The sequence below is a fragment of the Sinohyriopsis cumingii genome, chromosome 6 (assembly GCF_028554795.1).
Source record: "Sinohyriopsis cumingii isolate HCF-2022 chromosome 6, ASM2855479v2, whole genome shotgun sequence".
In the NCBI taxonomy this organism is placed as follows: domain Eukaryota; kingdom Metazoa; phylum Mollusca; class Bivalvia; order Unionida; family Unionidae; genus Sinohyriopsis; species Sinohyriopsis cumingii.
Genome location: NC_142966.1, coordinates 160,508,690 through 160,533,391, shown reverse-complemented (window position 1 = coordinate 160,533,391; position 24,702 = coordinate 160,508,690). Strand labels below are relative to the sequence as shown.

Sequence of the window (24,702 nt, the reverse complement as noted above, 5' to 3'; positions counted from 1 at the left end):
GGTATGGTTAGCATTGTCTGCAACAGCAATTGCGCTACATGTCTTTGACGTTACCGGATTGCTGCCATCTATTTTCCCATCTACAGCCTTATCAGCAGTCCAGCGGAAATTCATATAATCCAATGTTGTTGACTGGAGAGCAGACTTATGTAGAGCAAAATTCATCGTGCCATCGAAAAAAAGTATTTCCTTTATTTATTTATTTTAAAATGATTTTGAGTAATGTTTGCTCTATTTGAAATCCCCTCCGTCCAACTATCAATCCATACGCACCAATCTGCACTACAATGCCTACAATGTCTGCAATATAATTCTAGAAGGGTTTTGCCCAGGTTGGTGATAACAATATTCACTGTTCTGTCTCATATATTTTGCAGGTGCATCTTTTGGGCAATATGTAGGTATTATGAGAAGCAAGGTTTAAACATCGTACTAACTATCCAGTTACTATCATACAATGTTATGTCGGTGTGGTCTTAAATTAAGTAGCAGAAATAAAAGAAACTTTCAAAATTAGCAAAAATCAACAAATACAATTAAATTTCAAAGTTAAAATGCTACAAAATGAAAATTTAAGAGGAATTTATAGTACTGTAAGTTAAACCCAAATAGTGCTAAATGTTTTATCACAAATTCAACAGGATATAATGCATTTTAATATTGAATGTGCTAATGTGCCAATATGCTTGAATATATTGTTGTACCGACCGTTTTGATGGATCACAATGATATAATCACGAATGGTTCTAAATGAATTCACACAAATCCCAAGTAGTAATTTTATCCAAAATACCAATGAGGTCTTTGTAATTTAAATGACCAAATTGTAAATAAATGATCACTGTCAAATTACATCTTAACACAACTGAAAATGACTCTTCAAACGTGTCATAATATAGGAAATAATAATGTTAGTCACCACAACATTATAGATAAACATAAGACACATTAACATAACCAGGATGTTGGTCAGACGTTTTCTTTAAGAACATTATAAATTCGTAAATAAGGCTAGACCTTGCACTCAAATATCAGTCAAACAACATATTTATAACTTACAAAGATGACAAAAACGTGCGAATAGTCAGGTTGTCTACATTCAAATACAGTCAAAGGGTGCTAGTGTCTAACATGGACCAAGGCGCGCTACGTTTATTTTCAAAATTGAATATTGATCCCCTGCCCGTTGAGGAGAACGCAAAACGTTTTTGCGTTAACCTGGTGGCGTACTTGACAATGTGTAAATCCAGCCAACATGTTTGTACCCTCAAAATCTGTCTGACAGTCTTACGTGCAGTTGCGACAGACATCGATAATATTTCATGTTTTGGTGACCTATGAAATCTCCAGTCCACTTATATTTAGTATCCTATCTAAAAGGATTGAAAGTTCGTGTTAGGGAGAGTTATCGTTAAAACTTATGTTTTACGTGCGTTACTAGTTGTTATTTAATTGACAAACCACATGATCAACAGAATATGAACTCGTACTGGTGTCGGTTGGATCTAAACATATGACTGTGGAGATTTGATTTTAATCAGATTCCTTTCTAAAAATAAGATTCATGAAGATACTTTTCACAAGGAACATTTTGATGTCTGCTTGGCACCTATTGAGAAAGCTAAACCTACCACATGGCCTTCGATTTAGTATTGCGTTGCGTTGAACACGCGCATATTCATTTTTATAAGTTAGGTAATCATAGTTTTGTTTGATTACGATCACGCGCATATTCATTTTTATAAATGAACATACCTTGGGTTGGTTTTGGTTTAACATTGCAAAATCGTACCTCATCGACCCTGCATATTTTTTATTATACTCATCGTAAGTATCAACCTTTCATTTTTAGTAAATCACGGACATCATGAGCGTTTTGCAGTTCATATTAAGTGCTGTATAAACGTGTTGCGTGAAATCTTAATTTATATTATGTTTCTCTGCTTTTACCTATTTAATTTATAGAAAAGAAACATTGTGCTTAAACTGGTCACCAGATGCTTTCTTGTTAATGACTTTGTGCATTTGGTTGTGGATGTCATGCTGGTGGTTGGGATTCTAATTTACGCAACAAAGCAGGTCAGTGGGAATAATTATCCAGACAGTGGTATCGGATAAATGAGAGGATACAACTTTTTTGCTGCTAGGATTTACTTGTACTTTCCGATAGGGACTCCTGGTTTTTATGTTACATGGTGCAAATAATAACGTCTTTCATTTACCTTATTGCACTTATTCTCGATATAAATCCATTTGTGTCAGACAAACAGAAATTGTGGTCACAAATATGGCCAAACTTGCGGCGGCTACTCATTATTTGATATACCAATTACCTCAGGATTGCAGAAGTAATGGACTATTGAAAAGTCCACTGCAATATTTAGTAATCGTGTAAAACTTTGCCACTGATGGGGCTATAGTCATGAATGCCAAAAGTGGTAAGCTTGGAATCTTTAAACAAAGGAATATTATAAAATGTATATGAATATCAGTCGGAGACTCGAACGTAAAAAGCGTATGAAGTACAAATAGTACCACCTATGACAAAAGAATGCTAACAATATTATTCTGACGCACATAGTTTTAACATGTCGTACTGAGTCAAAATGCTTCCAATTTCATTTTAGTCAAACGTTACTAATTATGGGTCAATGAGAACGGAAATGAGGCTTAGAAGTGATACTAGGTCAGTATATACGACCCTTTATTTCGAAATGGCAGAGGATAAGTGAGTTATAAACGGAAGTATTTTCAGTTTAAACCAGAAATGACTCAAATACATATTCGACTGGATCTATGAATAAATCTAAGACTGGATTTGGACAGTTGTTGCCTCTTAGGCAAAACAATGAATGATGAATGTGTCATACATGATATGTATTGCATCATGTTATTCCTAGACGTCATGATTGATGCATTCATACCTAAACTTACATCACCCTTTTGCGCAAATTGCTTATATCAGATCCAGAAATCATAACGTGTCGTGCTCTCGTATTTGTCAGTGTATGATTTTGCAACGGGATGCATTTTTGTTTAGACAAAGTTAGCGGATATGCCTCGTAATTGTGTGGACAATGTAGATAACTTCTGATATGCATGTGGTAAAGTGACGTTTGCATCACACACGTGCAGTATAACCACTATGGTTAAGGCAGCCTATCACCTTTAGTTTGACTGCAGAAGTGGCGATCAGGACAAGAGGTGGGCTCCACACATATGCTGCAAAGCTTTTCAACAAATCGTCTCCAGTGGTTGAACAGGAACAGGAAGTCTATATCTTTTGTAGTGCCAATGATTTAGAGAGAGCCAATATATCGTATAAGCAATTGTTTGGAAAGGTGTGTCAAAGAAGAAAAAGTGGAGTGTGTATTTTCCAAACATTCCATCAGCTATATGCTCAGTACCCCACGGAGAAGGACTGCCGGTTCCTGATGCACCGTAATCATTCTCACTTGAATCAGACGCGGAAAATGAAGAGGATGAAACTTCTAGTCCTGAACCATCAATGTTACATGATCCACATTTTCTCCCATCCTCCTCCTCTGAATCACACCTTATAATACAAGGTGAACTAAATGACCTTGTAATGAATTTGGAACTATTTAAGAGTGCAGCAGAGCTGTTGGCCTCCAGACAACAGCAATGGAATCTCCTGGCAGGTGATGTTATGGTTTCCATGTTCCGTGACCGTCAAAAGGTTATTGTCCCATTCTTCTTCATGGACGTCGTTCCTGTAGCCTGCAACAACATCGATGGTGTGATGGCAGCTCTCAACATCGTTAATGATCCAAATTAATGGCGACTGTTCAGATATTCATCGATGACGAGTCTTAAATATGTTTAGCTGCATAATATTAATGTTTTGACATCAGTCCCTGCTGGTAATGAAGTCCATATGAAGGAAACCTATGAAAACATGAAGAAAATTTTGAGGTGTATAAACTATGCCCAACATCAGTGGTAGCTGTGGCAATATGAAGGTTCGTGCTCTCTTGCTTAGTCTGCAGACTGGATACAGAAAGTACTGCTGTTTTCTCTGCGAATGGGATAGTCGTGCTAAAGATTCCCACAGCATCAATAGATATGGGCCACACCGACAGTCATTAGAGCCTGGGAGGAAAAGTGTTCAGCATCAACCACTTGTTCAATCAAGAAAGATTTTGTTACCACCATTGCACATGAAGCTGGATTTGATGAAGAACGTTGTCAAGGCCATTTACAAAACACAAGCAGCTTTCAAGTACCTCCGTGAAAATTGCCAAGGTTACGTGAAGATAAAGGAAAGTGTTTTTGTTCGTCCGCACCTTCGAGAACTTCTTCGAGATGATGCATTTAACCGTGCACTGCGTGCCAAGAAAAAGACTACATCGAAAGCATTGCATTATGTGGCAGCAAAGAGTCTCAGAAACAACGAGGCAGACGACTACAGGGAGTTGGATGAAAATCTCCTCAAGGTATTCAAAAGCCTTGGTTGCAACTTGTCACTAAAGATAAACGAAATTGCACTCTCATCTAGATTTTTTCCTCCGAAGTGTGGAGCTGTGGGTAATGATCACGGCGAGCGAATTCATCAGGTCATTGCAACAATGGAGAAACGCTATCAGGGCAAATTGAGCCCATCAATGCTTGCAGACTACTGCTGGAAAGTGACAAGAGATGTTCCATTTCATGAATACAAGAGACAAGGCAAGACGTGCCGAGTAGACACTGAATAAAAACTGAACTATGATGTACTTAAATATACTTAATAGTTGTTTGCCTTTTGTTTTGTAATACATTTTATTTATATAAGCCTTTTGCTCTTTTTGCAAGTGTTACATAAACAGGACAGGTGGAATATTATCATGTAGAGCTGCCCTAGACACGTGAAAAGACTTAGGTGAGCAATTTATTATTACTCTTTTATCTACACAATGTACATAGATGTAAACTCGTAAAACTTAAATAGTAGCGAATCAGTTGTATAATTGTCATATTTGAATTATTCTCCACAGGTTCAATCTACAAACAATAGGAACACACACAACACGGTATGCATTTTCAGTGAGGGTTTTCATCAGCTCCTAGCGCACTTGGGCTATTGCCTGGGAATTCGATTATTTTATTGCCACTTCAATGATTGCATCCCCTGTGCACACCTTGTACGAGTCAGCCGTTATTTCATGGTTTTTTATTGTATCTACTACATCTTGTTACACTTCACTATTATACGAGGTTGTGTTTTTGCATAGTTCCTTAGATACATGATCTACGATTTTGTTGATCTGTGTTTCTGCAAATAAGAGGATTTCGTCGTAATTCCTAGCTTTTGTGATTACTTCCCGCCCCCTTAGGACACGCACTTCTGAACTGTCGCCGTGGCTTACTCGCAAAACGGTTGTGATTTCAATTAAAACGTCAGCTTCTTTAATATCATTAGATCTGGAAATAATACAGTCTTTACCAAGTGCGCCGAATACTATGATGCCTTAAAACGCGTCTTTTTGAAGTACAGCTTGATTGGTCTGCTGTTGAAATGAGGGCTAGATGGACCTATATACCCAAACGTAAATGTTGTTGTAGAGAAGGTTCCGATAAAAGCCACGTTGTCATTGTTTTAATAAACGTACCCTAGGCCAGTACGTTTATTGTCGCTCCGTCAGCAAAATTTATATTAACCATAGCTGCTCGCAGATTGAATTAGCACGTTCTGAAAAGGCCAGTGCTCTATGTCCAGCTGATTTAATTCTTTGTTCCACCAAGAACTATCCGATACATATTCACTTCGATCAGGACAGATACGCTCGCACTAGTGATTTGTATTCCTTATTCGTATATTTCGCTTGTTATAAGGCATTCAACACTATTCTGTCTTCTTCGTGAACCGAATGATTGTCAGGGATCACCAATGATTCTTGTCCATAGTCTATCATTTTTCCGTCACCCATTGCTTTTCTTTTTGCCTTTAAGAAATGTATAGTGTAGATCGTAAGTGCTGAATGGCCTGAGTTACTAAGACTCACGGCACTTATGAGTTTCCATTGGGGGCCTAACACTAAATGGTGACTCAAATTGTAAAGCTTTAGTATCAGACGTTCGTCAACATGGTAGACTGAGTACCGATGTAATGTATTGCCCGCCAGAGTCCATTTACCACAGTAACGATTCTAATGCTGTTTAATAAAGTAATATCTAGCCCCCCACCGTCCGAGGGTGATAGTACCCTTGTTGCTGAGGATACAACCAACAACTTTCTGAAACTTTTGAGTTGAATCGTAAGATAAATAGAGCATGTAATGCTGTAATCCCGTCGACCAATGTGAAATATTCAGACTTAACACATTAACCCCTGGAGGATTTTGTCATTTTCGCCTGAAAATCGAGTAGCAAAAACAGTTTGAAAGCTATTTCTGAATAGATCCGAAAACACCAAATCCCCGATGATCTTTCAGATACATACTGCCTAGTTGTGTTAGAAACATCGTTTTTCATTGGCTATTTGACTCGCACATGAGCAGAAGGATAAAAGTTGGCTCTTTTTTTTTGCTGAACGGAGCCCTTATTTTTGATGGAGACCACTGTTTATTCCAAATGCCCATTATTTGGTATGAAATGAAATGTCGTCATTAGTAACGCCAGATGGAATTTAGTATAAAGTAATGCGGTTTGGGGCAAAAAGGTACGCCTTGTACTTGTCGACATCTAGTGAACATGATTATATCTGTTCTAGATAAATGTGACGCTTACATCAGTGATATCATGTTTTACATCGACACCTGCAAATATCACATGGAAACCATTCGGAAATTCTTTGAAAGACTCAGTGATGCAACCTTTACAATTAATTTAATTAAATGTGAGGTTTTCGATTCTTGTTTTACTTTTTTATGCCATTTTGTGGGATACTCTCCAGTTTAACCTTTAGAAATTATTGTCAGTGCTATCTCTGAATTACATGTACATATCAGTAAATTATTTGATGCGAATTTGAGTTTGGCGGGATAGTATCGGAAATCTTGCTCCAAATTTATCATAATAGCTCAACCCAAAACCAATTTGTTAAATAAGATAACCAAGTGCCATTGGTCTGAAAAGATGCCACGAGGTTTTTGGCTTTGCAACACGTTAAAGTGTATGTTATGTACCGCTCCTTCTCTGATTATAGTATTCAGTGACCACAATCCCCTAACCATCGTTAGCACTATAAAATTAAATCAGACACTGTTAAGATGGAGTTTGATGGCATCAGGCAGATAAGGGAATATAATATGTAATGGCTGATGCGCTTTCACGTGTATGTAAGTATTGTATTGCTTCATGTATATATGTGTCATATGACATTATCTGATGCTATTTTAATCACAGGCATGTTTTTCGGATATTTTATTTAAAACAACTTTGTACTGCATATATTTTTCGTTTGACTTTACATGTGTTCTACAAGTTAATTTGCATCGTTTATAGAGTTGTTTCCAATGATTATATTATGTGGTTATCTTTAGTTTTTGCAATTGTCCTTTGTCCGAAATCAGGGTAGAGCCTATTTATAAACAACAATGTGGGGAGCTAGCATTTTTCTATCATTAAAGATTGAATGGTACCTGTAAACATATTGTACAAAGTTTTTATTTTATAAATATAGTTTCGATTCGGACATATATGGTTGCAGAAATAAACGTCTCCATTAGGATCAGTTTTTCCAAAAAATGGCATTGCGACCTAGGTCAAGTAGAGGGGTATATAACATTTAAATAAAACTTCCTCATCTCTACTAAAATCCGAAGTAGAATCAATCTGTATTGTTGTGTTCCATTTGTAATATGTCTGGATTTTTACTTCCATTACTCACTTGATGAACAAGGTGCTCATTAATATTTTGACTAAATCATTAATTTGGAGTAATAGTTAATTCTCTGAAGGACGTTTTGAATTATATTATTGTGATCCATCAAGAGAATGTTAACAATCGTCACTTTTTAGGCCATTTGTACATTAGCACATTCGCGACTACATGAACATCAGCATATTCAATATAGTACATTTTTGTCACAACACTGGATTTCCTTTGGGACATCATACATTGGGGAAGAGTGATATAAACTTTAAAATATAAACTTTAAAACTCTCTGAGTTTTAATTCACGGCACTGAATATTATTTGTATTAATTGTCACTTTCTATTCTAGGGAGATACATTATATGCCATATGTTATAAATATTGTTGTTTTTCGATCATTTCTACTAGTTGTTTTAATAGCATAGTTTCGTAACGCAATCTTGTTTTGCTAACTGTATATATTATTATAGGTTTCTCTGCCAATTTCCTACGCATACTCAAGGCTATGATGTTGTTGATTGTTATTACGTATTAAAGGTTATAATGAACCTTTTTCCTCGATTTGAATTGTGCATCTAAAATATACCACTGTAACCTTTTATGTTTAATATCCACCCTCTTAGTAGCAGTTTCACGCCTCTTAGTGATAAAGCAATGAGAAAACATAATGAATTGTGAGATAGCATTCATTGTAACGTAAAAAAAGTATGTTTGGCTGATACAAATAGTTTATTTTTTAGTCATATTTACATTTAATAATTAAATCATCATATGTATATGATCATACGATAAACACTAACACTTTTGAAGCTCTAGATATAACCACACAATGACATAGTCCACCATCTGAAAGTGACATGAATGTTATACAAACCTTCCTTCCAAACTGCTGTAACATGTTTAAGGTTTAAATCTAGTTTTTATTTCGATTATAGTCAATTTTACGCAACATAATTAAATTTAAGATATCAATACATTTAAAATATAATCGATTATTTATAGTATTTTCGTTTTAAAAAAAGCCACAAAACCAGGAAAGGAATCACATGTTGAAATTTTGAATCTTTAAAACTGAAAATGGTTGAAGAATTTTATAAGTTTGTTAGAGAATATAATTTAAATGCATGTAGGTTGCTATTGCCTTTTATATCAGAAATAACATACACTCCTTAAGAATATCACTCTAATTTATTTAAACCAGTTCACCTGCCTTCGTTGCAATGAGTTCCTTTCCATCCTGGATCACACCCGTTAGGACACGTTCCATCCGTTTTGTTACATGGTTGGCTATGGACACATTTTCCACATGTATTGTTACAAAACTCAGTAAACCCGGAAAACACACCGTCTGTACACTCTGGAATTTTGTAAAATATAAAATATTACATTTATAACAAATCAAATTTAACAAAAAATGAAATGTGAGAAAATTCTATACATTCAACATTTATCTTCACAAGATTTACGAATGCCAACATTGCGTTACCAGAATAATGTGAATATGAAGTTATAACAAAACATGAGATGACTTATATTTAAAAGGATGAGCAGGAAACATGCATCAATTATCTTTAAGACAAAAACACATGTTGAGGGATGTGTGTGCTTTACAAAGGATAAATAGTACTTACTGGAACATGTATCTAAGACAAATTGAGTATCATAATATTACTCCCTCACCTAGCATAACAAGAGTGTCATACATGAAATTTAAATGTTTTTACCCAATAACAAAATATGTACGCAATGCGGTTTCGCTTTCGTTTGCATCTGAGAAATATGGTTTACATATGAAACGCAACTCTTTGGTATGCTACATACTTAGTACACAGCAAAACAAACCACCAATTTCACTTTTCTTCTCTTTTCATCAATTTACCAACGCTTCGAATTTCTTGAATCGTTGGTTATTTTCCCTCTAATCAAATTTACAAATACTTTTTGTATATATTATCAAAGTATCTCTACGTTATTTCAAATGGTTATTTAAAGCTCTCAACACAACTTCGAGGTCATATTTGTATGCTTGTTCAACTTTCAACAAAATTAAACAAGCATTATTGCCCATGAAGTTATTAATCGATCTTATGAATATTGTGAGGGCTATTAATCAAATACTTCAAGCAAAACGAATTTGGACAACAGTTCAGACGAATATCTCGTTGAGGAAGAGAACTATATATAATATTAGATGCGCTACTAAAAATATTGTTCCAGCACTCACCTGGCTTTGAGTTAATTACTACTTACTCTACCATTGATATTGATTTTAATCGTTAAGGGAATCACTGCAATATTATTGTATCTGATTTGTTATTCTTTTTTAACCACTTTAAGTGTAAATATATAATAAAGAACTTACCACCATCAACAATAACTTCGCATATAGTCAATATATTGCTGAGCCTCACCAAAGAGATGAAACGGGCAACGGTATTATTAGGTTTAAAAACATGTATCTTATTAGCTGATGAGACCACCACTAATGGCTGGTTGTACGTCCACGACCTTGAATTATTACCAAGATACAGATTAAAGCCAGAAAGTTGATCCTGCCCTTAAAAAAAAGTAAGAAAAAGAAAAACATTTAGTTTTATAAAGCATCACATCTTAACAAACGAATACAGTATACTAGATCTTGTATAAGTAAATACTGTTTCGGAATATATATGCAGGCTTCTTCCATTCCAAAACCTAAACATGATCTGCGTCTTTTTAGATGATTGCGCATAGAAAATTAAACGATTAATTCGGTCGATTAGTCATTTTAAAAAGATAATAAAAATGTTTGTCTACATTGAATTAACTTGATTGAACTTCACTGCAAAATTAAAGATCTTAGTCAAAGATCAGTTTAGGTGTGGACAGAGAAAACAATTGTATCCCATATTATCATTATTCTTTGTGATTCAGTTTTATTTTCCATCTCTTGACAAAACGACATTTTGGTTTAGAGAGTCGTTAGTTTGCAACAACAATAATTGTGTTCATATTACTTAGGATACTTAATATATATACATGTCTTTCGTTTCTTATAGAAAAGATTTTATGAGCTATACTCAAAACATGACGTTTGGTTCCGTGTTTAAACATCTTAAGTTTCAGTGCATATTGCTTATTGGTGTATTCACTGTTTGTGTTTTAAAAGCACTCGAATACGAGCTTGTTCACGTTCAGTATTCAATGTATGCAATTTACATTGACTTGAACTCTCTTTCTTTTTCCATATATATATATATATATATATATATATATATATATATATATATATATATATATATATATATATATATATATATATATGGAGAGAGTGAGACCTGAGTCCAGTCAAACAGCGTCAGACCTTAAAAGACAGACATTTTGCAGAACAGTTTCATGATCGAATATTGCTCTTCCTTATATCGGCTGACGATAAAGCTGGGGGAGTTTCCTTAGCCTCTAAAATGAACTTTGCCAGAAACGACCCTCGCATTTAATGAAATTTTCTAAATTCGTTCAATGTCACATTTATGAAACCCATCTTTAAAGACTACACTCTACTCATCACTGTGTGTACATGTTCATTATATACCAAGGGCCCATACTAGTAGTAAATCTAAGGATCAAAAGACAACAGGATGGTCGACTAGATCATTACCCTGGAACGGATTGTTTGATACAACTTGTTCATCGTGATCGCAGTGTGATTAATATCCCGTTGTACAATCATCATTCCTTTTAAATTAATCAGACAACAATGTGGACATTACTTAAATATAGCCTTTGTAAAACAGTAGTTTCATTTCAAGAATAAAAAATGGCTTCTCTACGAGGCACCCTATTGATATTTATTCTAATTCAATAACGAAATTAAATCAAATTGGATCGATCAGCGTTCCCTTTCGAAATATTCTCTGAGATTGCCAATGATTTCTATAATACAATTATTTTTTCGTTCTAGACATGAATCACGTCACATGGCTTCTTTGATCATAATAATCTTCCTGTATTGCAAATGAATTGACCTACTATTATTGCTCATCACCAGATGCCACCCGAAAGCGCAATAAATTATACTCCATACGGCCTGACTAATCTATCTCAGTCTGATAAGCATTGAAAAGAGACTATGCATAAGTGGGTGCCTTAGAAGTAGATGATTATATAGGGAAAATTGATTAGGCAGTGAACAAAACCAGAATTGCGATATAAATTCCCCTCTGAAATAAAAAGTTGAGAAAGCCAAAACTTGCATCTTCTTCTGGGTTCCTTACCATCTTTATATCTCTATCCACCAGACGTACAACACATAATTAGGAGGGGGCACATTGGCCTTCTATTTTTCAAACACACATTCAGCGAGGTGGATGGAAACAAAAATGTGAACTGGGTCATGAAAATATTTCTCTACTGACACGCAGCCAGAGGATGCTGGGAGGCATGATCTCTGATAAGTGTATGTCACCGCGTCTACAACAAATATACTGTTTAGCCAATACAAAACATCTCGCTTGCAATGTTATTGATCATTCGTGATTCAGCCGTAGTATTGATTATACCGCGTCCTTCTTAATTAACCTGGATGGGGATTACATTTATATTGATGTAGTATTAGTTGGCGTTTATGAATTTACGTTCACAATTGCGTCGTTGATTGATTACGTCTATTTATTATCTAATGAGAACCACTGTAAGCGGCAAAACCCACCCCACCCCTAATTCAATGTCCATTGCCCTATAGTAAATGAATTTGCAGTATGCTTGTTAAGTGTTGTATAAGTTGCAATCCAAATGAGTAACAAAATCTGCACCATATCAGATACATAATAAGACAGTGCTGTGATTAGAAAGCCAATTTCCGTACATTCCTTACTGGCGGAAATTACCGGTGTACCTGTACATCGAAAAGTACGTTGTAAGTACCACCGAAAAACTACCTTCTTCACCGTATGCCAATAATACAGTGCACCTTTACCATTTATATTGTAATGATGACGTTCAAATTCTTGACCTGTAGTCGAAGTGCCGTGGCAATTTGCAATTATGTTTAAAAGTTCAATGCAGTAAACATAGTCTGTTTTAGGTCGATTTGGTCATCCGGGGCTAATTTAAAAACAGCATTTAACCAAACTACTTTTCCCCTCCTATACTATCCAGAGGTCTTTTTCCAGTTTTATTAACCCTTGTCTGGACTCACCAGTGGTGTATATGGTCCCATGGTACATTGGCCAATAACAATGAATTTTGTCTCAGATCGCCAGTCGATATTATATTTAGGTAAAAAGGTGAAATACTCCTCTAGTCTTATTCAAATCGACACTTCCTGCTCCAGATGCTACTACGTGTGGAAGTCTTTGCTCAAAGTTTATTTAAGATTATGAATTGCTTCAGTGGCCGGTTGTACATCGCCTTGTACGTCATTCAACCTTTTCATAGACGAATCGAGTCGTGTCTACAGAGCAGTTATCTGATGCGTCATTGGATTGTCATTAATCCGAATACAACTTTTATTAACATAATACCCATTTGGGTTTGCAATCATAAAGGATATTTTCTGTGTTCTCTAGCTGCTTTTCCAAATCTCCTTTTAAAAATCATCAGGACGGAATCATATATTAGATCACTATCAGTTTGTAACGATCTAATTTGATTGTGTTGTGCTTCCACCGTTTCCAGAGTGGCTATATCAGACAGTTTCAATGACATATTATTGGGGTTTCCATAAAATGAGTAAATTGCTTTATTGTCACTGTGGAAATCAATAATTGATATATCGGCGACACCAGCTGTATTGTGAGTGTGTTAATACCGGTCTTTGCAATTTCTAGTTAAGATTGTTAAGTTTTAACAATATTCCCCGTTGATTCCAGTGTGGTTGTTTTCGTAGAGATATCAGCCAGATTTATTCTAAAAAGCATTAGGTTCTCCCCAAACATTGATCGACGGTTTTAAAGTCGTCCTGGACATTTTAACATAAACGGTCAGATGTCTTTACATGTTCATAGTGATCGTATTTCTGTACAGCAATTTGGATGTCTGGGTATTTTCTGTCACCGCTTCCCGATGTCGTTCTGGGATGCGCACAACAACAACTTTATTTTTGTTTCTGTTGAGCTCTTCCGCATTGTATCTCAAGCGAGAGAAACACGATTTCGTATTACATCTACGATAAGTGCACGGGATATCTATGACCGACGCAGGCATTATTGTACTTAAATCAGTCACTCTAACGTTTCTACTTTTTATCTGGCCAAATTGATTTTGAAATACGTTGGGTTTTTCCTTATATACTCCAGTGTAGTCCACTAACGTGGTTAAATCGTCTTTTTGTTCAAAATTTGATGTGTTCTTGAAGGCAGTTCTTTTACCGTCTCTCCTTTCGTGTAATCATTGAGAAATATATATTGTAATAGTATTTCAATTATTTCGACGTGTCCTTATAATTGTGCTACGCGGTCACCGGATTGCCCTACACAGAGTACGATCTACCGTTGTTTGTTTTTGGTAGCGTTGATAGACGGAGCGATATACTTGATAAATTCTCGCGGTAGCGCTAGAGAATAAGAATAAAAATATATGATTTTGCGTGGATTGATGTAATATGCAACCAAGTGAGTACTGGAACCGTCATTCGAGTCATTCGAGTCTAGATTAATTATTCATGTTTCATGTGTCTGTTTCGCATCAGGTAATGTATCGGGCATAAATTACACCTTTCCAATACTTTATTCGATTTGTTTGTACCGTTTCAGAGAGTCGTAATCGGTTGCCGTGCACATGGAACCCATCTGGCAAGAGTCTCAGAACCCGGCCTCTTTCTTTTCTTGCCCGCCTACCCCTGTTTGGTGTTTCTGATATTTTAGTATCAGCATATCTTGCAATGGCGGTTGCTCTGGGAGTGTCGACGGCTTTTCAAGTGGCCCACATAGTTACTATTGATGCCGAAAGGGGGGATATTTCACCAGAATTGAACGTTTGTGTGATCTCAGAAGTTGATAGTGATATTTCCATTCCACGATTTGATTCATTGCTCTAGGTTTTCAACAGGTGAATCAACGACTTTCATTTTTCTATAAACTCTCTCAACGAGTAGTATTTTCTCCGACAACATCACAGACATTCATCTATATGCACCAATGTCTGTGCCTACGGTATCCACACATGCTCCAAAATGCATGCTAAGCACGCTCTGTCTGAATAAATCCAGACGCTCCAACAAAAAACAGTAGATACGACGCGGTGAATCCTTTCTGAAATATCTGGAGACATATATCAACGTTCTGGTCTCGTCCCGTAAAACTCATTAGTCTGTGGTATGATTGTACGACATGATTGTGGTACAAAAAATCAGATGTATTTCTTCTAATGGTTCTTGATGACCATTTGACAGTAATGAACCTTCACTGACTCCAAGTCAGTCAAATTCCATGGGATTTTCCTGAATGTTTAACCTTTCACAGTCGTCAAACGCTATAAATACATCTCGCGAATCACGAACCTATCGATGTTATGTGATCTACCACATAAAAAACACACTGAAAGCACTTTGAACAGTACATGAAGTCATCAACAGCTACCGTTGTGTAGAGTGACTAATATCCGACATAAAACTAAGTAGTGGGTATCCACAAAGACAATTTTGACAATGTAACCTTTCCAACACCGGCTTCAGCATAGCTGTAAATAACCTCGTTGTTATCAGCACACCTGTGTGTTTGGCCCAAAAAATAACATACGAAGCCCAAAGATGTGTTGCAATGGAATAACACAACTAAATTGACCTCGGCCGTTAATTTGAGATAGTCGTGCTGCATATCGCAGGTTGAAATTTATATTTGGTGGAAATAAAACAGCAAGTGATGAAGCTGGTTTGTACATCGTTCCCTCTACCTTAACATCATTATCGACGGCTGAAGTGACAAAGGAGTCTTACAGCCGATCCAAATTGACTAAAATGAACATTACGTGTGGTGTCTTTGGATAACATCTTTGAGGGACTATTGCTACCGGAATAATCATCGAAATACCGCGCAAGTCCAGGCATTGTTGTTCTCACGTAAACACGGCTAGGTATGTTTCGATTTCTTTGTCGCCTATGGTGTATTTGGCTCCGTTAAGTAACACCATCATGTCCTTGTTAACAAAACCAAAGTGTGTGTCCGCCACGTACGGATTAACATCTTGCTTCTCGAGAGTTCCTTCGAACTCGATAAAGGCTTTAGCGGGCAAGATATACCTGCTTATATCGTGAACCTTTAATTCAACTGGACTATATTCGTTCGGCACATAATTAGAATAATGTCAGTAATAGCTCTTAAGCTCATCTTTAAAACTGGTTCTTCCATTTTAAATGATGGAACTGATACACGTTTTATGATATTTTATGTTATTTCTGCAATTTAATTGCTGCGGAGATTTGCCATGTCAGTTCTCTCCGTGGTATTTCGCTCCCTGCGATAAGATTCGCCGTTATGTTACTGGACCTTTGACATTCAGGCAACAAATTGCATTAGGCATTGTTGCTCACCAAATTAATTAGTTGTGCTGCTGATGCGACACTGATGATTGTACTGTGATTGGCGAGCATTTCATTTGTTATTTGGCAGTAGCAGACCGATAGTGTTACGACAATTAATGGTCAGCGCACATTTCTTCAGTTCAGCGACCGGAACTTGTTCTGGTCTACAACTCCGAAAACGAATGTAGATAATCTATCCTATATCACAGAAAGCCCTGCATTATCCCGTGTAATCAATAACTTACCCTGTTATTTTCGTGATGACACTCGCGTCTTCAGTGACAGTTCCATTGAGTTTAGCACTGTTTTTCTGACATTGTTTCTCACTGAGATATTACCGCACATATATGCTCAGTAACACTATATTTACTTCGAAAATTAGTAAAATTCTCAGTCACACGTGCTGCCGAACAGCTAATTTCACAGACCTTCATAAGGCAGTAAATTCTTCTTGGGGCTTTCCAAGAGCGAAACTCCATATATCACAGTGTAGCGGTAACTGGGAATGCATTATTGTAGTTGAGCCGTTCAAAATTTTAAGTGTAGTCTGAAATGTTATCGTGACAAAATATGTACCGTAACGTCGTTCCACCCGTGTAGGATCTAATTGGTCCCTTAAAACTCAATCATCATTTTCTTCGTTGGCGATCAATTGTATTCTAAGAAAATATATATTATCCTGAGGATGAAGAGATCAAATAGATGCAGAACATGTGTCGTTCATTCTGCCATTGTAAAGTAGTCGCTCTTTCTGTATTTCAAAATATCATGTGGAATACTCATATGCGGCATTGTCAACGACGAATTCTTCCTTTGCATCAAGAAAATACTGATGCAGTTCTGAAAATTCTTTGGATGGTATGACGTCGTGACATACACAACGATCAAGATACAATTTTACAACTTTCTGGTCACTCAGAATAGTTCACGCGCTATGTGAAGGTCACTGAGTTGTGAATTTGAACGTGATCATGTAAGTTGTGTTCCGGTATGCTCTAAATGAGTATGTTGTACCCTACGGGCTCTTTCGATTGACTACCTGATATTGCCATAATGTATATACAAATATGTTGTTATCTCTAACAGGAAAGTCATCGTGTACAAAATTATGAGTGAATAATTATTTGGGCAGAAATGTTTTCTCGGCAAAATACGTTTCAGCATATTCCACACCTGCTCTGCAGTCACTGTGCGTCACCTACCATATAATCTAAAATATATATTGCAATATGACTGAAATCTGGCAAGTTTTATAACCATTAAGTATAATTTTACTATCGTTGGGTCATGCAACCAAGACAGGATTGTCTATAATTCACATCAGTACATATATCTATATGTGACCTTGATGAATAAATGAGATAGAACTATCAAGGAGATAAAACGTTATCGTCTGTCGAAAATAAACATCATTCATATCGCCAGTAATGATATTATGCAACTTTGTCCATACATGATGATTTTATCGTTCTTTTCTTTTACTAATAGCATTGCATGCTGAGCAGATGCATTTTGAGTTGTCGTTAAATGATCATTGATGATGGCAATATATTGATATAGTTTGATATTCATAATATAACGTTTCCTTTAATTTATTTGTCAAATTCAGCTTGGAACGTTCATATGATCGGGTCCGTCGTTTTTTACCCACAATAAACGTATTAGTCCGAGATGGCCAACACAATATATTACACACGGAATAGGGCGGCCTCAGCCTTTTTTAATTATGTCAGCCTGTATCCAACAGTACTTGCCGACACATTGTTCATCACATAATGTTGTCTTCCCCATGTAGAGCCACTTACACTTGCTTCGTCCAATTATACTTATTAGAATTATAAGTTTCTAATTAATTTCAAACGGGAGGGCTAAGAAGTCATTTTCTAAGCGCGCTGACGTACACCTGTCACACTGATAACAAGCCCTGGGAGAGTGTCGGGTATATAAAAAAACACGACTAGTGCCATTTGTTTGTTACCGTCTGCGCACCCAATGAGAGTAAAACAAATAGAAGACCAAGGTGTCCCGCTTCATGTGTTGCTCATTGGAAGCATTTCATTCCGAACGTTTGAAAAGCATATTTCAAGATGTCCCTACGGTTCGGCTACATCAGTTAGCTTTACTATCCAATACAAGTTAGGATGTCAAACCAAAGCACAACGCGTCTCATGACTTCCTAAATCTGTACTATGAAATATATTTAACGAAACAGTTGACTGCAGAAAAATAGTGAATAATCATAAATCATATTCGCTATGACATGAATGTGAAAGTTGCCTATCACCACAACTCAATGGACATTCTTGAGTTCATTAGCTTTCCAATGCAATCGAAGCCATATTTTAGTCAAACGTCAGTTTATGACCTGTACCCAAATACATTCGACACTTTTTACCGATGTAATTTCTTCTTTTTTTTGCTTTATAGATGCAATAATAATAATAATAATAATAATAATAATAATAATAATAATAATAATGATAATAATAATAATGATAAGTATTATTATTGTTATTATTATTATTATTATTATTATTATTATTATTGTTATTATTATTCAATATTCAGCTACATTAATCGCATGTGGCATTTCTTTCGAACTTCTACAAACTGAGTTGTAGACAGTTAATATGTTAGGAAGAGACCATGAAAAGCTGATAAGCCTCTCCTGATGAGGTTAACAAATTTACATTAAAGCGATCAAAGTTTGAGACGCAAGTATACCTTCACTATTATCTGTTCTTCCGTAAACTGTGATGGTCTTTACATTAATGTTGAAGCCAATATCAACTTCCCAGGTATGGTTAGCATTGTCTGCATGATCAGTTGCGCTACATGACATTGATCTTTCCGGATTGTTGCCATCTATGTTCCCATCCACTGCCTTATCAGCAGTCCAGAGGAAATTCCCATAATTCAATGTTGTTGACTGGACTGCAGTCTTATGTAGAGCAAAATTCATCGTGCCTTAAAAAAAGGTATTTCCTTTATTTATTTATTTTAAAATGATTTTGAATAACGTTTGCTCTCTTAATTTGAATCCCGTACCATAGATCAATCGATGACACGAATATTCATTACATTGCCTGCAATTTATGAACTGTAATTCTAGAACAGTTTTGCCCAGGTTGGTGATACCAATATTCACTGTTCTGTCTCGTATAATGTGCAGCTGCATCCTTTGGCCAATATATAGGTATTCTGAGAACCCAGGTTTACAAATGGTTTAACCTATCCAATTAATATTGTCCAACTCTATGGTCTTAAATTAAGTAGCAGAAAGAACATAAAGTATCCAGATTAGTACTGTCAACAAATAAATTAAAATTTCTATGCTACAAAGTTACAAAGTGAACATTTAAGAGGAACGTATAGTATTGTTAGTTAAACCCCAATGCAACCTACATGTTTTATCACAAGTTCAAAAGGATAGAATGAGTTCCAATACTGAATGTGCTAACGTGCTAATAGTCTTGAATAGTTTGTTGTACCGACATTTTTGATGGATCACAATGATCCCAATTAGTAATTTTGTCCAAAATATCAATGATGACTTTGTAATTCAAATGACCAAATTTTAAGTAAATTATTACTGTATAATTACATCTTAACAGAGCTGAAAATGACACTTCAAACGTGTCATAAGATATGAAATAATAATTATATTCACCACAACCTTAAAAATAAACCTAAGACACTATAACATAACCAGGATGTTGTCAGATGTTTTCTTTCATAACATTATATATTCATAAATAAGGATAGACCTTGTACACAAGTATCAGTTAAACAGCATATTTATAGCTTACAAAGACGACAAAAGTGTGCGAATAGCCAGTTTGTCTGCCTTCATTTACAGTCAAAGGGAGCTAGTGTTTAACATGGATCAAGGTGCTCCACTTTTATTTGCAAAATGTAATATTGCTCCCATGCCCGTTGAGGACAACCCAAAACGTTTTTGCGTTAATATGGTGCCGTCCTTGACAATCTGTGCATCCAACGAACTTGTTTGTACCCTCAAAATCAGTTTGACAGTCCTGTGTGCACTTGCGACAGACACAGACAAAATTTCATGTTTTGGTGACCATAGGAATCTTAAGTCCACTTATATTTAGTATCTTAAAATGATTGAAAGTTCGTGTTATATAGATGTATCGTTAATAATTTTGTGTCACGTGCGTCACTAGCTGTGATTTCATTGATAAACCACATGATCAACGGAATATGAACTCTTAATGGTATCGGTTAGATCTACACATATTACTGTGGAGATTTGTTTTTAATCATATGGCCAGCTAAATATAAAATTCATGAAGACATTTTCACAAAGAACATTTTGTAATCTGCTTGGCACGTGTCAATAAAGCTAAACCTACCACTTGACATTCAATTTAGTACGGCTGTGCGCTGAACACGAACATATTCATTTTTATAAATTAGGTCACTGTAGTTTTGTTTGATCAGGATCACGCGAATATTCATTTCTATAAATGAAAATACCATGGTTTGGTTTTCGTTTAACATTGCAAAAGCGTATCTCATCAACCCTGCATATGTTTCAGTATATTAATCGTAAGTATCAGCCATTTATTTTAAGTACCTCACAGTCATCAGGAGCTTTTTGCTTTTTGTAAGTACTCTACATGTAAGTGCTGCATTAACGTTCATCTTGAAATCTTCATTTATATTTTGCTTCTGCTGCGTTCGCCTATTTAATTTATAGAAAAGAAACATTGTGATTAATCTGTGCAACGGACGCCTTCTTGTTGATGACTTTATGCCCTTTGTTGTGGAAGCCATGCTGTTCGTGTTATATAGATGTATCGTTAATAATTTTGTGTCACGTGCGTCACTAGCTGTGATTTCATTGATAAACCACATGATCAACGGAATATGAACTCTTAATGGTATCGGTTAGATCTACACATATTACTGTGGAGATTTGTTTTTAATCATATGGCCAGCTAAATATAAAATTCATGAAGACATTTTCACAAAGAACATTGTGTAATCTGCTTGGCACGTGTCAATAAAGCTAAACCTACCACTTGGCATTCAATTTAGTACGGCTGTGCGCTGAACACGAACATATTCATTTTTATAATTTAGGTCACTGTAGTTTTGTTTGATCAGGATCACGCGAATATTCATTTCTATAAATGAAAATACCATGGTTTGGTTTTCGTTTAACATTGCAAAAGCGTATCTCATCAACCCTGCATATGTTTCAGTATATTAATCGTAAGTATCAGCCATTTATTTTAAGTACCTCACAGTCATCAGGAGCTTTTTGCTTTTTGTAAGTACTCTACATGTAAGTGCTGCATTAACGTTCATCTTGAAATCTTCATTTATATTTTGCTTCTGCTGCGTTCGCCTATTTAATTTATAGAAAAGAAACATTGTGATTAATCTGTGCAACGGACGCCTTCTTGTTGATAACTTTATGCCGTTTGTTGTGGAAGCCATGCTGGTGATTGGGTTTCTAGTTTACGCGGCAAAACAGGTCAGTGGGAATGATTATCCTGACTGTGGTTTTGGATGAATGAGATGATACATCGTTTATGCTGCTAGGTTTTACTTGTACTTTCCGATAGGGACTTCTGGTTGTTACCTTACAGCATGCAAAAATAATATTGTCTATTTCTTACTTTGATCCACTTATTTCTGATACAAAACCAATTTTGTCAGGCGAAGAGAACTCATTTTTTGATATACCAATTACCTCAGAATTGCAGAAGTAATGGAATATTGAACAATTCACTGCAATATTTACTAATTGTGCATAACTTTTCCGCTGATGGAGCTTTAGTCATTAATGCCAAAATGGTAAGAACCGAATCTATAAACAAAGGTGTATTATCAAATGCATATGAAACGAAGTCGGAGACCAGAACGTAAAAAAAGCTTATGGATTACAAATAGTACCGCCCATGACAAATGAATGATAACAATACTATTCTGACAGATATAGTATTAGCATGTCGTACTGATTGCAAGTAGCGATTATGGAAGCTACGCTTTGATTCCACTGTTGTACAGTCCAAATGCTTCCGAAATAAATGTAGTCAAACGTTACTAAGTATGGGTCACTGAGAACGGAAATGATGATTACAATTGTTGATTGGCTCTAGGTTTTGAGATCTGATACTGGGTCAGTATATACGAAACTTTATTTGGGAATGGCGGGGGATAAGTGAGTCATAAACGGAAGGATTCACAATGTAAACCATAAATGACTCAGATACATATTTGACTAGATATATTAATCAATATATGACTAGGTTTGGAGAGTTTTTGCTTTTTAGGTAAAACAGTGAATGATGAATCTTGAACTAGTGTTGCGTCATACATGATATGAATTGCATCCAGTTATTTCTAGAATTAATGGATGACGCTTTCGTAACTAAACATACTTTACTCTGTTGCACAAATGTCCCTATATCAGATATAGAAATGATAACGTGTCCTGCTTTCGTATTTGTCAGTGTTTGATTTTGCAAAGGGATGCATTTGTGTTTAGCCAGAGTGAGCAGATATGCCTCGTACTTGCATAAACTACTGCTATGCTTGTGGTGACGTGACGATTGCATCACAAACGTACAGAATAACCACTATGGTTAAGGATGCCTATCACCTTTATTTTGCCTGCAAAATTGAATAAGAGATGGGCCCCATAAATATCCCGCAACACTTGTGCAACAAATCGTTTCCAGTAGTTGAACAGGACAAGGAAATGCATACCTTCCATAGTGCCAATGATTTGGAGAGAGCCAACAGATCGTATCAGCAATTGTTATTTCTCTATGATGCTTCCAGTTTGGAAATGTTTATCAAAGAAGAAAAGTGGACTGTGTATTATACAAGCATTCCATCAGCTGCTGCGTCATAATCATTCTCACTTGTTCAGGCGAGGAAATGAAGAGGATGAAACTTATAGTCATGATCCACATATTCTCCCATCCTCCTCCTCTGAATCAATACTCATAATACAAGATGAACTAAATGACCTTGTCAGGACTGTGGGACTATCCAAGAATGCAGCAGAGCTGTTGGGCTCCAGACCACATCATTGGAAGCTTCTGGCAGTTGATGTTATGGTCTCCATGTTCCGTGACATTCAAAAGGATCGTTCCCCACTCTTCTTCATGGAAGTTGATCTTGTAGCATGCAATAACATTGATGGTGTGGTGGCAGCCCTCAACATCGTTCATGATCTAGATTAGTGGAGATTGTTTAGGTATTCATCGATGGCGAGTCTTGAATATGTTTTGCTGCATACTATTAATATGTTGCCATCAATTCCAGTTGGCCATGCAGTCCATATGAAGGAAACCAATGACAATATAAAGACACTTTTGAGGTGCATAAACTATGACCAACATTAGTGGTAGTTGTGGCAATTAGGAGGCTCACGCTCTCTTGGTCTGCAGAATGAATACAGAACGTACCGCTGTTTTCTCTGCGAACGGGATGGTCGTGCGAAAGATTCCCACAACATCAAGAGAGATTCCACATTCCGATAGTCATTGGAGCATGGGAGGAAAGTGTGTTCAGCATCAATAATGTGTGCATTGAAGCTGGGTCTGACGAGGCAGAAAATTACAGGGAGTTGGTGGAAACCTGATCAAGGCATTCACAAGCCTTTCTTGCAACATGTCACTAAAGATACAATTTTTGCACTTTCATCTAGATTTTGTCCCCGAAGTGCGGTGCTGTGACTGACGAGCACGGCGAGCGATTTCATCGGGACATTGCAAATATGTCTACCATATCTTATTACACTTGACCTATTTATACGGAAGTTGTGTTTTTGCATAGTTCCTTAGATACATTATCTGCGATTGTATTTATCTTTGCCTCTGCAAATAAGAGGATTTCGTAGTAATTCTTAGCTTTGATTATTACTCCTCGCCCCCAACACACGCACTTTTGACCTGTCGCCATGGCTTACTCGCAAAACGGTGGCGATATCAATTAAAACGTCAGCTTCTTTAATATCATTAGATCTGGAAAACACAGTCTTTATCACGTTCACCGAATACTATGATGTACTAAAACGCGTCTTTTTGAACTGCAACTATGATATTTTTATGTTAGTGAAATGATTGCTAGAGAGATCTATAGACTCAAACATAAAGTTTGTTGTAGAGAAGGTTCCGATAAACACCACGTTGTCATTGCTGTAATAAACGTACCCTTAGCCAGTACGTTCAGGTGTTGTCGCTAGTAACCATAGATGCCCGCAGGTTGACTTAGTACGTTCTAAATAGGCCCAGTGCTTTAATTGTTTGTTCCACCAATTACCCATCCGATACATGCAGACTTCGATCAGGACAGATACCCCCGCACAAGTGAGTTTTATTCCTTATCCGTATATATCGCTT

The 24,702-nt window shown here is 36.3% G+C and overlaps 1 protein-coding gene across 4 annotated transcripts in view; it reads right to left on the bottom strand.

Annotated features, from left to right (window-relative positions):
* Positions 1-24,702, bottom strand: part of LOC149798401 (receptor-type tyrosine-protein phosphatase alpha-like) — a 611,129-nt gene that overhangs the window by 574,581 nt on the left and 11,846 nt on the right. For 2 of the 4 annotated variants that reach the window (XM_089963598.1, XM_089963597.1), the window contains exons 2-4: positions 19,040-19,282; positions 10,181-10,375; positions 9,029-9,175 (exon numbers count right to left, since the gene is read on the bottom strand). In XM_089963598.1, coding sequence (XP_089819724.1) covers positions 9,029-9,175; positions 10,181-10,375; positions 19,040-19,282 — 585 coding nt within the window. Of the gene's footprint in view, positions 1-9,024; positions 9,176-10,180; positions 10,376-19,039; positions 19,283-24,702 lie in introns of those variants that run through there. The other 2 variants (XM_089963599.1, XM_089963600.1) reach the window with 2 other exon arrangements.